Here is a 14,003-nt window from a genome sequence, read left to right on the forward strand (position 1 = left end):
GGAAGGATTTTCTGGACGATCTCCCATTGCCGTCCCTGACTGGGAACATAGGGACATCATGGAATCCCCTTTCACTCAAGAGGAAGTACTGTCCACAATTAAGGCCCTCAAGCTGGGCTCATCGCCGGGTCCGTATGGCTTTTCCACCGGTTACTATAGGAAATTTGGACCATGCCTGGCCCCTCACCTAACGCGACTGTTCAACTCTCTCAGGGATGGAGCCCAACTGGGGACAGACCTAAACTCTGCCTATATCTCGGTCATTCCGAAACCAGATAAGGACCCTAGCGAGGTGTGTAATTACCGCCCCATTTCACTGATTAACAACGATATTAAAATCATGACAAAAATACTAGCGAACAGGCTGTCCAGCTTCATATCCTCATATGTACACAAAGACCAGGTGGGCTTCATCCCTGGGAGACAGGGAACAGACCAGATCAGACGGGCTATGGACATTGTCTCCCTTCTTCAATCACAGTGGGACGGAGGACCGCGGCAGGAGGGTTTCTTGTTATCTATAGACCTTCATAAGGCCTTTGACTCTATAGACTGGGCATACTTGACGGGTGTTCTGAAAAGGTGGGGGTTTGGACCCAACTTCCTGAGCCTCATTGGGTCACTTTATTCCAGCCCCTCCGCCCAGGTGCGACTTATGGGCAGATATTCTGAATCCTTCCCAATTGGTAGAGGGACCAGACAGGGGTGCCCGCTCTCCCCGCTCCTGTTTGCAGTGGCCATCGAAACGCTGGCTGTAGCACTGAGGTCGAATCCTGACATCAAGGGGGTATTCTGTGGGCCAAGGGAACACAAATGTGCCCTGTATGCGGACGACCTCCTACTTTTTGTCACATCCCCCCCCTTATTTCCACGCCAAATATACTCCAGACTCTACGGGTTTTCAGTGAGGTGTCTGGCCTGCGAGTTAATATGGGCAAATCTCTGGCTATTAATATCTCTGTTCCCCCGGACCTACTCAAACAGCTTTCAGATACCTTCGACTTCCAATGGGCTCCCTCACAAATTACGTACCTAGGCATCAAGCTCACACCCCATATTGAAGGCCTCTTTAAAGCGAAATACCCCCCGATGATCAGTAAGTGTAGAGGGGATATTGGGAGGTGGGCCAAATGTGGGCTGTCCTGGCTGGGCCGGGTGAACGCGGTAAAAATGACCCTCTTACCACGTCTGCTATACTTATTCCGCGCTCTCCCGATCCCGGTACCGAAACATTTCCTTAATTCCAAGCAGAGATTATCCGGTTTGTGTGGGGGAAAAAGGGGTATAGGTGTCCCTCAGGCGTTCTCTATCGTTTAAAAACACAGGGGGGTATGGGGCTTCCTAATTTGTGGGGATATTATCAAGCGGCCCAACTGACACAACTTTCGACGATCTTCTTTCAGGGAGCGAAACCTGACTGGCTTGCAATGGAGAGACAGGCCATCCCATCACATACCATTGATTATATCTTGGGGTGTGGCTCCAAACGCAGACCAGCCATTTTATCGCCCACGTTATCTCACTCCGTAGCCCTCTGTTCCAAACTATTCTCGCGTCCCGGTCTGATTTCCCCACTGAAACCCCTCTCGCACATATTCCATAACCCAGACTTTCCTCCAGGGATGGATATCAAGGCTTTCCGGTGGTGGACGGATAAAGGCCTGTACAGGATAGGTCACTTTCTAGCCATGGAGGGCCCACTTTCACTGTCTCACTGCAAAAAACATCTGGACATGCACACCGATGAATTTTTTAGGTTCTCCCAAATTTCCCACTATCTCCACACTATTTGGAAGGACAAGTCGCCCCCCCCCAGGATAACGCCATATGAAAACTGGTGCGCAAACTCTAGGGATCAGAGGGGTGGGATCTCGTTAATTTATATGACCCTGATGTCTTAAGACTGATAAGCCTTCGTACGCCTGGGCCTGGGAGGAGGAACTGAACACATCATGGAACACTGCAGTATGGCACCGAGCGACAGAGCGAGCATATAAAGGTATTCTCAATACATGTCTCATAGAAGCTAGTCTTAAACTAATGTTTAGGTGGTATTACGTCCCCTCCAGACTGGCAAGAATGTTCCCAGGGGATGCGAATTGGAAGGTAACATGTTACACACTTAGTGGTCCTGCCCCCGCATTGGATCCTTCTGGAAAAGTTTTCCGCACTATGGGCTCCTTGCTAGAGAAAAGGATACCTCCGCAGCCTAACACGGCGCTCCTAATCAGTGCATCCCAGGCCTACCTAAACACTCCAGGATTTTATGGTTTTTCATATTATTGGGGGCCAGGATGACCATAGCTAAAGCATGGAAGAAACCCGCAGTTTCTTTCCAGATGTTTAGGAGGAAAGTCTCCTGGATAATGACACAAGAACAAATAGTAGCAAGGCGGGCGGACCAGACTGACAAATTCAGATCCATATGGGAACCCTGGGCTACCTTATGCAACGTGTCTCTCCTACCTGGGGTACCACCTGGAGGCGGGATCACTCCATCCTGATCCTCACTATGCTTCTCTCTCACTTTCCTCTTTACCACGTTTTTCTATCTCTTTCCCTCTCTCCCCCTGTAGGCACCTCCCTTGGTGCTAGGTCCTGCTGTCGGGTATGATATAAAGTCTCAGGATATGCCCCACTTTGAGGGGTTCACTCGGGAGCAGGCAGACTTCCTCCCCCGAGGGGGCAGAGCGCGGCTGATCTATACCGGCCCTGGTTCTCGGACGCAGCGTGATCCCTTTTAGGGGCGTCTGGAGTGCCATGGGTTGTGGGACTTGAGCGGTACTAACGTATAAGTAGGAGCTTTGAAATGGCGCTCACACGATTGGTTTTAACATTGTGATCTGCCTGCTTTTGAGGAGTTCACTGATTACGTTTTGTAGGAATAGGGGATTTTTTCTCCCAACATGAGTATGTTAGATGGAATTGACTCATCTTGTACATGTAACAATGATAAATGTCATGTTGTTATTTGGAAAAACTTTCAATAAAAACCTTTAAACTAAAAATAACATACGTTCATACTATAAACAATAAAAAGCCAATTCATTGGAACGTGTCTCCATGATATATAAATTATAATCTTGATACGTTGGTACAGTCCAGTTGGTATAAAAATAAATGGTTGGTAATTGGATTGTCTATATAATTGGTTCATAACCTAGACATTGTACAAAACTAATTAAAATGTCTCTAATAATTATAGCCGTGATTGAATGATAAATAAATTAAATCGATATAAAATGATAGGTGGTACAGTAGCAGCGAGTATGAAGGGGGGGGGGATCTATTGGCTTAACATGTTTCGTGGCTACTGACACTCTTCAGGAGCAAGGTATGAAGTAGAAGTATGTAAATATTAAAACAATATAATTTTAAATATTATAGTAGATCCAGTTATGAAGAAAGAGTAGTAAATATTCCCCAAGGTACTTACAGATATGTCAATGACTGTGGGCATAGGCTAGGAGGGCAGAAAGGTGGCAGCCCCCGGGAGCTGAGGTGGACTGACCCTGCCACACTGATGAAATATCCAGTGGAGAGCTAAAAATCCCAAGTGGCGGCCTCGTGGATACATGGTTGTTGGTGTATTTCACATGGAAGTAATCATCTGTAAGGCTGCATTCACACTATAGCGTACTGAATCGCAGCGTTTTGTCCCGCAAATAACGGCGTTTTGTACCGCGATTGTGAATGCAGCCTGTGACCCCCTCTATGGAGATGCTTCACATCTCCTAGCCGAAAGACGCCTGAAAAAAAGGTCCAGGACCTTTTTTTCAGGCGTCAGGCGTGGAGATGTGAACCATCTCCATAGAGGGCAATGCTAAAGCATCCCTCTGGCGTGTCGGGGCGGCAGCGGCGTTCACACTACAGGCGTATATACGCCTAGGTGTGAACGGGGCCTAAAAACAAAAGTGTATTCTGAAAATGGCTAAGAAGTAAACGGTGTAACTATAAACAAGATGATGTAATATGGCCAATGGGTGAAAAAATATATAAATAAAGGTGTGACGAGGAAGTGTAGGTAAAGTACAGTGGGCCCCAATGTGATAACAAAAATGGTGAAGGGATTGTAAATGGACCCCAACACTGGGGTGATATGCTAAAAACAGAGGGGTTGGGAAATTGGAGCCTAGTGTGAATAACAGGACAGGGTAAAGGAATACCTGAAGGTAAAAAGATGAATGCCAGGGAGTAACCAAGGCCAATTGGCTTCTTTTTATTTCTAGTATGAACTAATCATGTTTTATCTCTATTATTGATACTATGAATTGTTGGAATTTATGCCATATCAAATTCTTTGACTATTGTACCAGGGTTATCATGCTATTATTGTATCTGTTATATTTTTACACTATTAAATAACTGACTGTCAATTGTTATGCAATGCTTTAATGTTATGTGTTTAGTTCTACTGGATCAGTTACCTGCCATATTCAATTGTCATCGTTAATCTCCTGGGGTGCATGCCTCAAAGTCCCACCTTTGTGCTTCTTTGTTCAAAGGATCGTATAGTGGTCAGTAAAGGAATCGGGTTGGTCAGTATTATTGTATTTAAAGGAACTCGGGGAGTGCTAAGTCTGCAGGTTAGGGGGTGCAAATTTCTTGCCTTGCCCCGGGTGCTGACAACCCACGCTACGCCACTGAATGGCAATGTCATGAGGGCTTTTGGCATAGCAATTGTTTGAAACCATGTGAGATTCTGCTATGTGGAGCCAAATACAGAGTTTAGAGCAGGTGTGCCCAACCAGTGGCCCGCAGAGCCCTCTGTGGCCCATGACCTCCTGCTCTGGGGTAGAATAGAATACTGTTATTAAAGGTACTTTTTTTATTACTAAAAATCTGTGTGTGTGTGTGTAATATATATATATATATATATATATATATATATATATATATATATATATATATATATATATATATATATATATTTATTCTGCATATCTGTTCTCCAGTGGTTACTGGTCTGCTTTCAAACTGATCAACAGGTACAGAGAAGTGCACCTGTGGGTTACCTGCACTGAGCCATAGGCCGGGTACTAACGAGCAAACATGTACGGTGAAACCGGTCCGTCGGACCGTTTTCACCGTACATGCCTGCCAGAGGGCTTCTGTACGATGGTTGTACTAACCATCGTACAGAAGTCCGCGTGTAAACATTACGCGGGGCGTGTCCGCGTCGATGACGCGGCGACGTGGGCGGGCCTGCCATTTAAAGGCTTCCACGCATGCGTCAAAGTCATTCGACGCATGCGAGGGACGGCGGGCGCTCGGACATGTACGGTAGGTCTGTACTGACGACCGTACATGTCCGAGCGGGCAGGATTCCAGCGGACGGTTTTAAAACACGTCCAGGAATATTTGTCTTTTGGGAAAAGGCCCGGCGGGCAAATGTTTGCTGGAATTCGGCCCGCTCGCGCCTACACACGACCGAACATGTATGCTGAAACTGGTCCGCGGACCAGTTTCAGCATACATGTTTGGTCGTGTGTACGGGGCCATAGGCTTCTATTACCTGCAAGTTTGGTGTGCTGAGTAGAGTGGGCTCTATAGAGCCATTCACCCGCTTTGCTCATTGTGGCCCGTGACCGGTTACCAAGTCGCTTAAGTGGCCCTTGCTCTTCAAAAGGTTGGGCACCCCTGGTTTAGAGCGTGGGATCTATGAACTGGTTGGTTATTTATATGTCAAAATCTGTGTTGGAATTTTTATATAGTCAGCATGTAGGTAGCACATGGCCACCTACAGATACCGGTGTAGGATCAGAGGGCTACCTGGGAGCACAAATCTCTGTACCTACACAAAGGTCCTTTCTGGCAATTTGTTTATGCCAACAATGTCGGTGTATTTTATTTTATGACACGGGGGTCTCCAAACTTTCTAAAAAAGGGCCAGTTTACTGTCTTTCAGACATTAGGAGGGCCAGACTTTGGCCGTTGGAAGTAGAAACGGTCTTGACATCATTGGGGGGGGGGGGGTTAGGAATTGTGCCTTATCGTTGGTGAGAGGAATTGTGCCCCATCAATGGTAGTGGGAGGAATTGCGCCCCTTCCGTTGGTGTCATTGGGAGGAATTGTGTCCCATCATTGGTGTCACTGGGCCCCATTGTTGGTGTCATTGGGAGAAATGTTGCCCCATGGTTGGGAGAAATTGTGCCCCATCACTGGTGTCATTGTGGCCTATCGTTGGTGTCATTTAACCTCATTACTGGTGTCATTGGGAGCAATTGCCTAGTTATTGGGAGATATTATGCCTGTTCATTGTCAGTGGGGGGATTTGTGCCCCATTATTTGGGGGGGAAGGGTGCCCCATCTGTGTCCTTTTGGTAGGAATTGTGTCCCATCATTGGTGTCATTTGGCCCCATTGCTGGTGTCATTGGGGGAAAATTGTGCCCCATTATTGGTGTCCTTGGGAGATAATGTGCCCATTCATTGTCAGTGGGGGGATTTGTGCCCTATTATTGGTATCAGTGGATGAAATAGTGCCTCAAGGGCCAGATAAACACACACACACACACAGGGACACATCTGGTCCCCCGGCCGCAGTTTGGAAACCACTGATCTACACATTATATCTGACAGATGGCTCCATGTCCAGAACACGGAATGTAGTTTCAAACGGTTTCAGCATGAGCTATGCAGGTATTATGATGCAGTGGCGGTTCGTCCATAGAGGGCGCTGGAGCGCCGCCCCCTCTGGCTCTCACCGCCACTGAGTGAAATAACATAGATTCATGCATTGCACGAATCTATGTTATTTTCGCCGCTGCCGCTGTTATTCAGATGGTCGGCGCTCAATGTCCGGCCATCTGAATAACGCTAGCTGGTTGGCTGTACGGAAATGTCTATCAAAGCCAACAGCTCTGATAGGCTTTCCCAATACAGCCCTCGGGTCCCGGAAGCTTATTCTCGGAGCGCACAGACTGTACGCCCCTTGAATAAGATGACAGGCGTCTCAGCCAATCAGGTTGGCCGGTTCTGTCTACCTGTAACCTGATTGGCTGAGACGCCTGTCAGTCATCGAGGGCGGGAGAAGACATTGTGGGACGTGGATGCCTGACTCCAGTAAAGGTAAGTGCCGGGCAGGGGGGGGGAAGAACGCAATTTACAGGGCACAGTGGGGACAATTGGCACAGCGGCGACCATTAAAGGGCACAGTGGCTGCGTTTAATGGCATGGCACAGTGGTGACAATGGATGGCACAGTGGTGACAATGGATGGCACAGTGGCTGCGTTTAATGGCATGGCACAGTGGTGACAATGGATGGCACAGTGGCTGCATTTGATGGCATGGCACAGTGGTGCGAATTGATGGCACAGTGACTGCATTTGATGGCATGGCACAGTGACTGCGTTGCATGGCACAGTGGTGCGAATTGATGGCACAGTGGCTGCGTTTGATGGCATGTAACAGTGGCTGCGTTTGGGCACAGTGAGACTGCAATTTTTTTTTTCCTTTGCGCCCCCCCCCCCCCAAAAATTTTGAGCACCAGCCGCCACTGTTATGATGGTTCTTTATGGCTCGAAAGAACACGGTATGAGATGGTCCTTTTCAGCCATGATTCCATGTCACTTTAGTGTTCTTCCAGAGGTTGGTACTTTTGCTATGGTTGATCGACCTCTCATCTGAACCTGCCTGCACAGTTACAAGCCAACACCCTCTGGCAATTTTGGAGACCTTCTTTCAGAATTCTTCCTCGGTTAAAAGTTGAGATGCACTAGTATAAAGACTCACAAGGGCTGCATTGTTGTATTCAAACAGTGTTCTCATTGTAAATTCATATTATGTTATCCAGATGCTCTTCATGTGTACAGTGGAGGTAACTGGACGGTGTCAGGAACCCAAGCAACAGCAGGGATATTTGCATCCTACCCATCGGAACACCTGAGCGTTTTAAATGGACTTTCAGATCAGGTAAGGTTCTCTACTGTGTGTGTGTTTAGTAGCGTAGGGGGTGCCGTGGCCCCGGGCACAACATTTAGGGGGAAAAATGTTCACGCCAGTGTGCGACTACTGGCTGCCTCCTCCTAATTTTAGGTTCCTGTGTCCCCCGCGCTCCGGCCGCCATGTTCAGTGTGGGGGAGTACAAGACCTGAAATAAAAAATCAGGTCTCCTGACTTACCAGGTGGGACTGTGGCAAAGCTGTACAAATTTCAGAACTGGATGGATCTAAATGCAAATTTTGGCAGGTAAAACCGCTCGTGTATTTGATCTGTACATTTAAAGTCTTTACTCAATTAGGGGACATGTCTTAAAAAGCTTATTTCCGCTAATTGGATTTAAGTGTTCTACCGTCTGTTATTCCTGAAATGTGTATTATTTTATAAATCGGCATTCCAACAGACCTAAAAGATATAATTGGAGGAAACCCACACAACACAATTGTGTCCTGGCAACAGTTCCCCTGGATATTGATTTTGTATCATTGAATTTCTTAAATTATGTAGATCCAATTGTTGTTTTAACTGAACCTTCTGTTGGCCATGTTGACCTATTCTACCTATCTGGTCACAGGTGATTGCCACGGCTGCCTTGATGGTCTGTATCCTGGCAGTAGTAGATGAAGCCAACAATGCTGCTCCTCGAGGACTCCAGCCTTTTGTGATTGGCCTTGTGGTTCTTCTGGTTGGTCTATCAATGGGCTTCAACTGTGGGTACCCAATAAATCCTGCCAGAGACTTGGCACCTCGTATCTTCACTGCAATGGCTGGCTGGGGCCTGGAAGTCTTCAGGTAGTGTGTTTTTGTGTTTGTGTGTGTGTTTTATTTATTTATTTATTTTTTTAATTTTTTTAGCCCTTTAATAACAAGGCCATTTTTTATTTGATTTTTGCAATACGGCGCTGCGTCGCTTTAACTGACAATTGCGTGGGTGTGCGATACTGTACCCAAACAAAGTATGTCCTTTATTTATTTTTTCCCCCACAAATGGAGATTTTTGGTGGTACTTGGAATCACCCCTGCAGTTTTTTTTTTTTTTTGCACTATAAACAAAGCATTTAAACATCTTTTTTTATTTTGCTATAATACAGATCCCCAAAAATTGAAGGGGGGAAAAATAATTTCTTAAATTTAGGCCAATATGCATTCTACATATTTTTGGTTAAAAAACAAAAATCGCAATAAACGTATATTGATTGGTTTGTGCAAAAGTTATCGTGTCTACAAAACTACAGGATAACTTATGAACCTTTTTTTTTCTAAATGGTGGCAATCTTTGTTTTTTGCGGACTTCGATATTGTGGCAAACATATCTGACCCCCAAATTGCACTTTTTGGGGACCAGTGACATTGATCAGTGCTTTTTTTTTTTTTTTTAGCACTGATCACTGTATAAATGACACTGGCAGGGAAGGGGTTAACTATAACTATATATATATTTATAATTTTATTTATTTACAGACAAAAGTTTGGACACACCTTCTCATTCAGAATTCTTTTATTTTCATGACTATGAAAATTGTAGATTCACACTGAAGGCATCAAAACTATGAAGTAACACATGTGGAATTATACATAACAAAAAAGTGTGAAACAACTGGAAATATATTTCATATTCTAGGTTCTTCCACCTTTTGCAGCAGACACATCTCTAGAACTGGTAAGAGGAGACTGTGTGAATCAGGCCTTCATGGTAGAATATCTGCTAGGAAACCACTGCTAAAGAAAGGCAACAAGCAGAAGAGACTTGTTTGGGCTAAAGAACACAAGGAATGGACATTAGACCAGTGGAAATCTGTGCTTTGGTCTGATGAGTCCAAACTTGAGATCTTTGGTTCCAACCCCCCTGTCTTTGTGCGACGCAGAAAAGGTGAACGGATGGACTCCACATGCCTGGTTCCCACCGTGAGGCATGGAGGAGGAGATGTGATGGTGTGGGGGTGCTTTGCTGGTGACACTGTTGGGGATTTATTCAAAATTGAAGGCCTACTGAACCAGCATGGCTACCACAGCATCATGCTATTCCATCCGGTTTGCGTTTAGTTGGACCATCATTTATTTTTCAACAGCACAATGACCCCAAACACACCTCCAGGCTGTGTAAGGGCTAATTGACCAAGAAGGAGAGTGATGGGGTGCTGCGCCAGGTGACTACCTCTTGAAGCTCATCAAGAGAATGCCAAGAGTGTGCAAAGCAGTAATCAAAGCAAAAGGTGGCTACTTTGAAGAACCTAGAATATGAAATATATTTTCAGTTTCACACTTTTTTGTTATGTATAATTCCACATGTGTTACTTCATAGTTTTGATGCCTTCAGTGTGAATCTACAATTTTCATAGTCATGAAAATAAAGAAAACTCTTTGAATGAGAAGGTGTGTCCAAACTTTTGGTCTGTACTGTGTGTGTATGTAGTAGTTTGCTTGGGGTTCAGCTTTATCTTGACTACAGTACTCCTCTAATGCTAAGCCTGTAACAAGTTGCTTTTTCTTGCAGGGCGGGTGGGCACTGGTGGTGGGTGCCAGTGCTGGGACCAATGCTAGGGGCAGTGTTGGGGACGTTTACTTATGAACTGTTGGTTGGAATTCACCACCCTATGCTTCACGAGAAGGATGAACCTGAAGAGGATGCTGGGGAGAACCACACCCCACAATATGAATTGGTTCAGTCTCATGCTTAACGTGGACATCCAGTCCATACTTTGCCCTGGAAGACATATATGACTTTACCCAACAACTATTAAAGTTTTGTAAGCATGTTGTCCAGCAACCAGAATTTTTTCCCTTTGGGCCAACCAGAAAAAAAAATGGCCTAACAAGCGTGACCAAAAGCAATGTGCAAGAGGCCCTAATCCACAGCAGCCAATCGGAAAGTCTTTAGTCTGACCCCAGGAAGTTGACATTTGATTCGCTTGGTCTTGGAAATCCTTGTTTGTAGATATTGCCCCATGTGCCTTTTTTGACTTTGTTTTTAAATGCAATAAGTTTACTAGAAAGGAATGATTATGTCCTAATGAGAGATTTTAGTTTTTTAATGTTTAAGTATTTGTAATATCTGGATTAATGTACAGAATAAATTGTGTAATTGTAATATCTGGATTAATGTACAGAATAAATTGTGTAATTGTAATATCTGGATTAATGTACAGAATAAATTGTGTAATTGTAAGTCCCAAGGCTGTAACAAGCCTTGCAGTTTTTTATTTTTTAGCTTTTTGTATTTATCAGGTCAAATAAAGTCAAAATGACAATGTGTGCCAATGTTTTTGTAGTCCAGTATCTGTCCCCAACTCTCCTTAAGTTTCGGAACATACCCGGCAGGGGCCAGCAGAGGTGGGTGGAGACAAAGGTGCAGGCACTAGCGCCGATCTATCTACCCACTGGCTTGCATACAATTTTACCAAGGAACCCTGTTTGCAAAAGGCAGAGTTCACTACTTTAGCGTGATTTCAAACCTGCAGATCATTGCAATTTGAACTGCCGATTTATTATGGCTTGCGATTTCATTTAACGGAAGACTACGCAAGGTGCAATGACATTGGAAAAAAAAGTAGTGCAGGAACTTTTTTTTTATAAAAATCGCAGAGATATGAAAAGTTCTCTTGCCGGCAATGTAGTGAGACTTTTCATGCAATTTGGAACTGTCATATCACTGGTGAGAACAAGGGCTTAACCACTTCAGCCCTGGACCATTTGGCTGGCGAAAAGACCAGATCACTTTTTGCGATTCGGCACTGCGTCGCTTTAACTGACAGCTGTGCGACGTGGCTCGCAAACAAAATTGTAGGGCTGTTACTGATCAAAATTTTTGTGTTCGATTAATCCTTTTTTTTTTTTTTTTTATCGATTAATTATAACGCACATACAGATCCAACTACTTTTAGCTGATCTCCTTGCAGGCTGATTCCCAGTGCAGCTACCAACCACTGGAAAATAGATAGCAGGATACAAAAAACACACAAAGGCAGCGCTCAATGGGAATAGCATTAAAACTTTTATAGTCTTCAAGTAGGTAATAAAATAAATATTGCACTGGAGATAAAATAGATGTAGCTACATAAACTGTAAAAAATGGTGCGAGTAATACCAAACGGTACCAAAAGCAGTCATAAAAACATGTAGCTAAGTATGATGCTGGTATAAAAATGTGTACAACGATGCCACTGCTGAATCCAGATGAGGAGAGGTTAACATCAGTCCGTCGGCATGTAGATGTCCCATGAAGGGAACTATCACAACTCCCAGTGGATGACTGTAGAATCCCAGGTTTATAGAGGGAAGTGTCACAGCCCTTGCGTGTGGCAGATGGTAAGGTCCCGCCGGCATGCAGATATGAAGGCACAGCAAAGGAGCCCTTCAGATGGACACGGCAAGCCCCGCCGGTGTCCGTGACGTCACCGGATCTCCCTGAAGGCCCATAAGCCGGCGGAGAGGCGAGTACCATCAAAAGAATTTTAATCGATCAAAAAAAATTAAAGATTAATCGATTAAAATTTAATTTCCACAGCCCTAAAAAGTTGACTCCCCCCCCCCCCCCCCACACAAATAGAGCTTTCTTTTGGTGGTATTTGATCACCTCCTGCGGTTTTTATTATTTGTGGTATAAACAAAAATAGAGCGACAATTTTGAAAAAAAAAAAGCAATTTATTTTTTTTGCTATAATAATTATCCCAAAAAATATCTAAAAAAAAAAAAAAATATATATATATATATAAATTTTTTTTTTTTCCTCAGTTTAGGCCGATACGTATTCTACATATTGTTAGTAAAAATAAATTGCAATAAGCGTCTGATTGGTTTGCGCAAAAGTTATAGCGGCTACAATATAGGGCATAGTTTTGTGGCATTTTTATTATTATTTTTTTTTTTTTGTGACTGCGACATTATGTTGGACACTTTTTTGATGCTATTTTGGGACCATTCATATTTATACAGCGATCAGTCCTATAAAGAAGCACTGATTACTGTATAAATGTGACTGTCAGTGAAGGAATTAAATACTAGAGGGTGGGAAGGGGTTAAGTGTGTCCTAGGGAGTGATTAACTGTTGGGGGCGCGCGTAGCTATGAGTGACCTGTCGCTGATCCCGATGACAGGGAACAGACTATCGGTGACATGTCACTAGGAAGAATGGACATCTCCCCGTTTTATTTAGCTCTGTGTCACGATCGCGGAACACCGGCTGACATCGATTCTGTGGGTACGGTCACTGAGCTTGCGGCAGGGTCGCACGCCCGACCACACGGCAGCAAATTTAAAGGGATGTTCCTGTACGCCAGTGGTTCTCAACCTGGGGGTCGGATGATGATTTGTCAGGGGTCACTGAATCCTGGGCTATTCCTGAAGCCGGCACTGCTCTCACAGCCTTTTTGCGGTCGCCCAGCTGGGCGGCTTCTTCACAGCCTCTCATTCAGTTCATGGCATGGCTGGGGGGCAGAGACTGGTGAGGAATGTGACGTGGGAGGGGCTGGAGGAGACCCTAGCTCCTGATTTCAGCATAGGTGTCACGGCTACGAGACAACACAAAGTAGGAGACACAGTGAAGCCGGAGATACAGTGAGTAACACTGCCTGTGATTAGAGTTGCCATTAAAAGTCCCCACTACAGTTCTCAGATGGGCAGCTGACCTTGATCAAGAGCACCTAAGTTGGCTGATCAGAACTCCCCCCAGCATTGGCACTCATCCCAACTCCCCACCAGCAGTGCCACGCAAAACAAAGAGAAAGCGTGGTACATCCTAAAATGTTCCATATGGGGTTTTAATACTGTACGAGTGGAAGGGACTGCTAAATGTCCATGGGTTAGGGGTGCAAATTACTTGTCTTGCCTTGGGTGCTGACAACCCACGCTACGGAAATACATTTTACTGTTAGGGGTCCCCACAACTTGGGAAACTTTATCAAGGGGTCACGGCATTAGAAAGGTTGAGAACCACCGCTGTCTGTGCTATTCTGTCAACATATACGTTTGTACGGTGGTCAGCAAGCGGTTAAGGTATTCCTTCATCAGACATGGAATCTTGCTGAGGTTGTACTAGGAAACCCTAGAGTCTCTATTTGTTTTAT

General features: G+C 44.9%; 1 protein-coding gene across 1 annotated transcript in view; it reads left to right on the forward strand.

The window, feature by feature from the left end:
• The window catches only part of LOC120928002 (aquaporin-3-like), a 36,015-nt gene extending 24,815 nt beyond the window's left edge, over positions 1-11,200 (forward strand). The window contains exons 4-6 of the mRNA XM_040339053.1: positions 7,795-7,913; positions 8,515-8,732; positions 10,435-11,200. Coding sequence (XP_040194987.1) covers positions 7,795-7,913; positions 8,515-8,732; positions 10,435-10,618 — 521 coding nt within the window. The 3' untranslated portion in view covers positions 10,619-11,200. The remainder of the gene's footprint in view (positions 1-7,794; positions 7,914-8,514; positions 8,733-10,434) is intronic.
• The last annotated feature ends 2,803 nt before the right edge of the window (positions 11,201-14,003 follow it).

Source organism: Rana temporaria, chromosome 2, assembly GCF_905171775.1.
Source record: "Rana temporaria chromosome 2, aRanTem1.1, whole genome shotgun sequence".
Taxonomy (NCBI): Eukaryota; Metazoa; Chordata; class Amphibia; order Anura; family Ranidae; genus Rana; species Rana temporaria.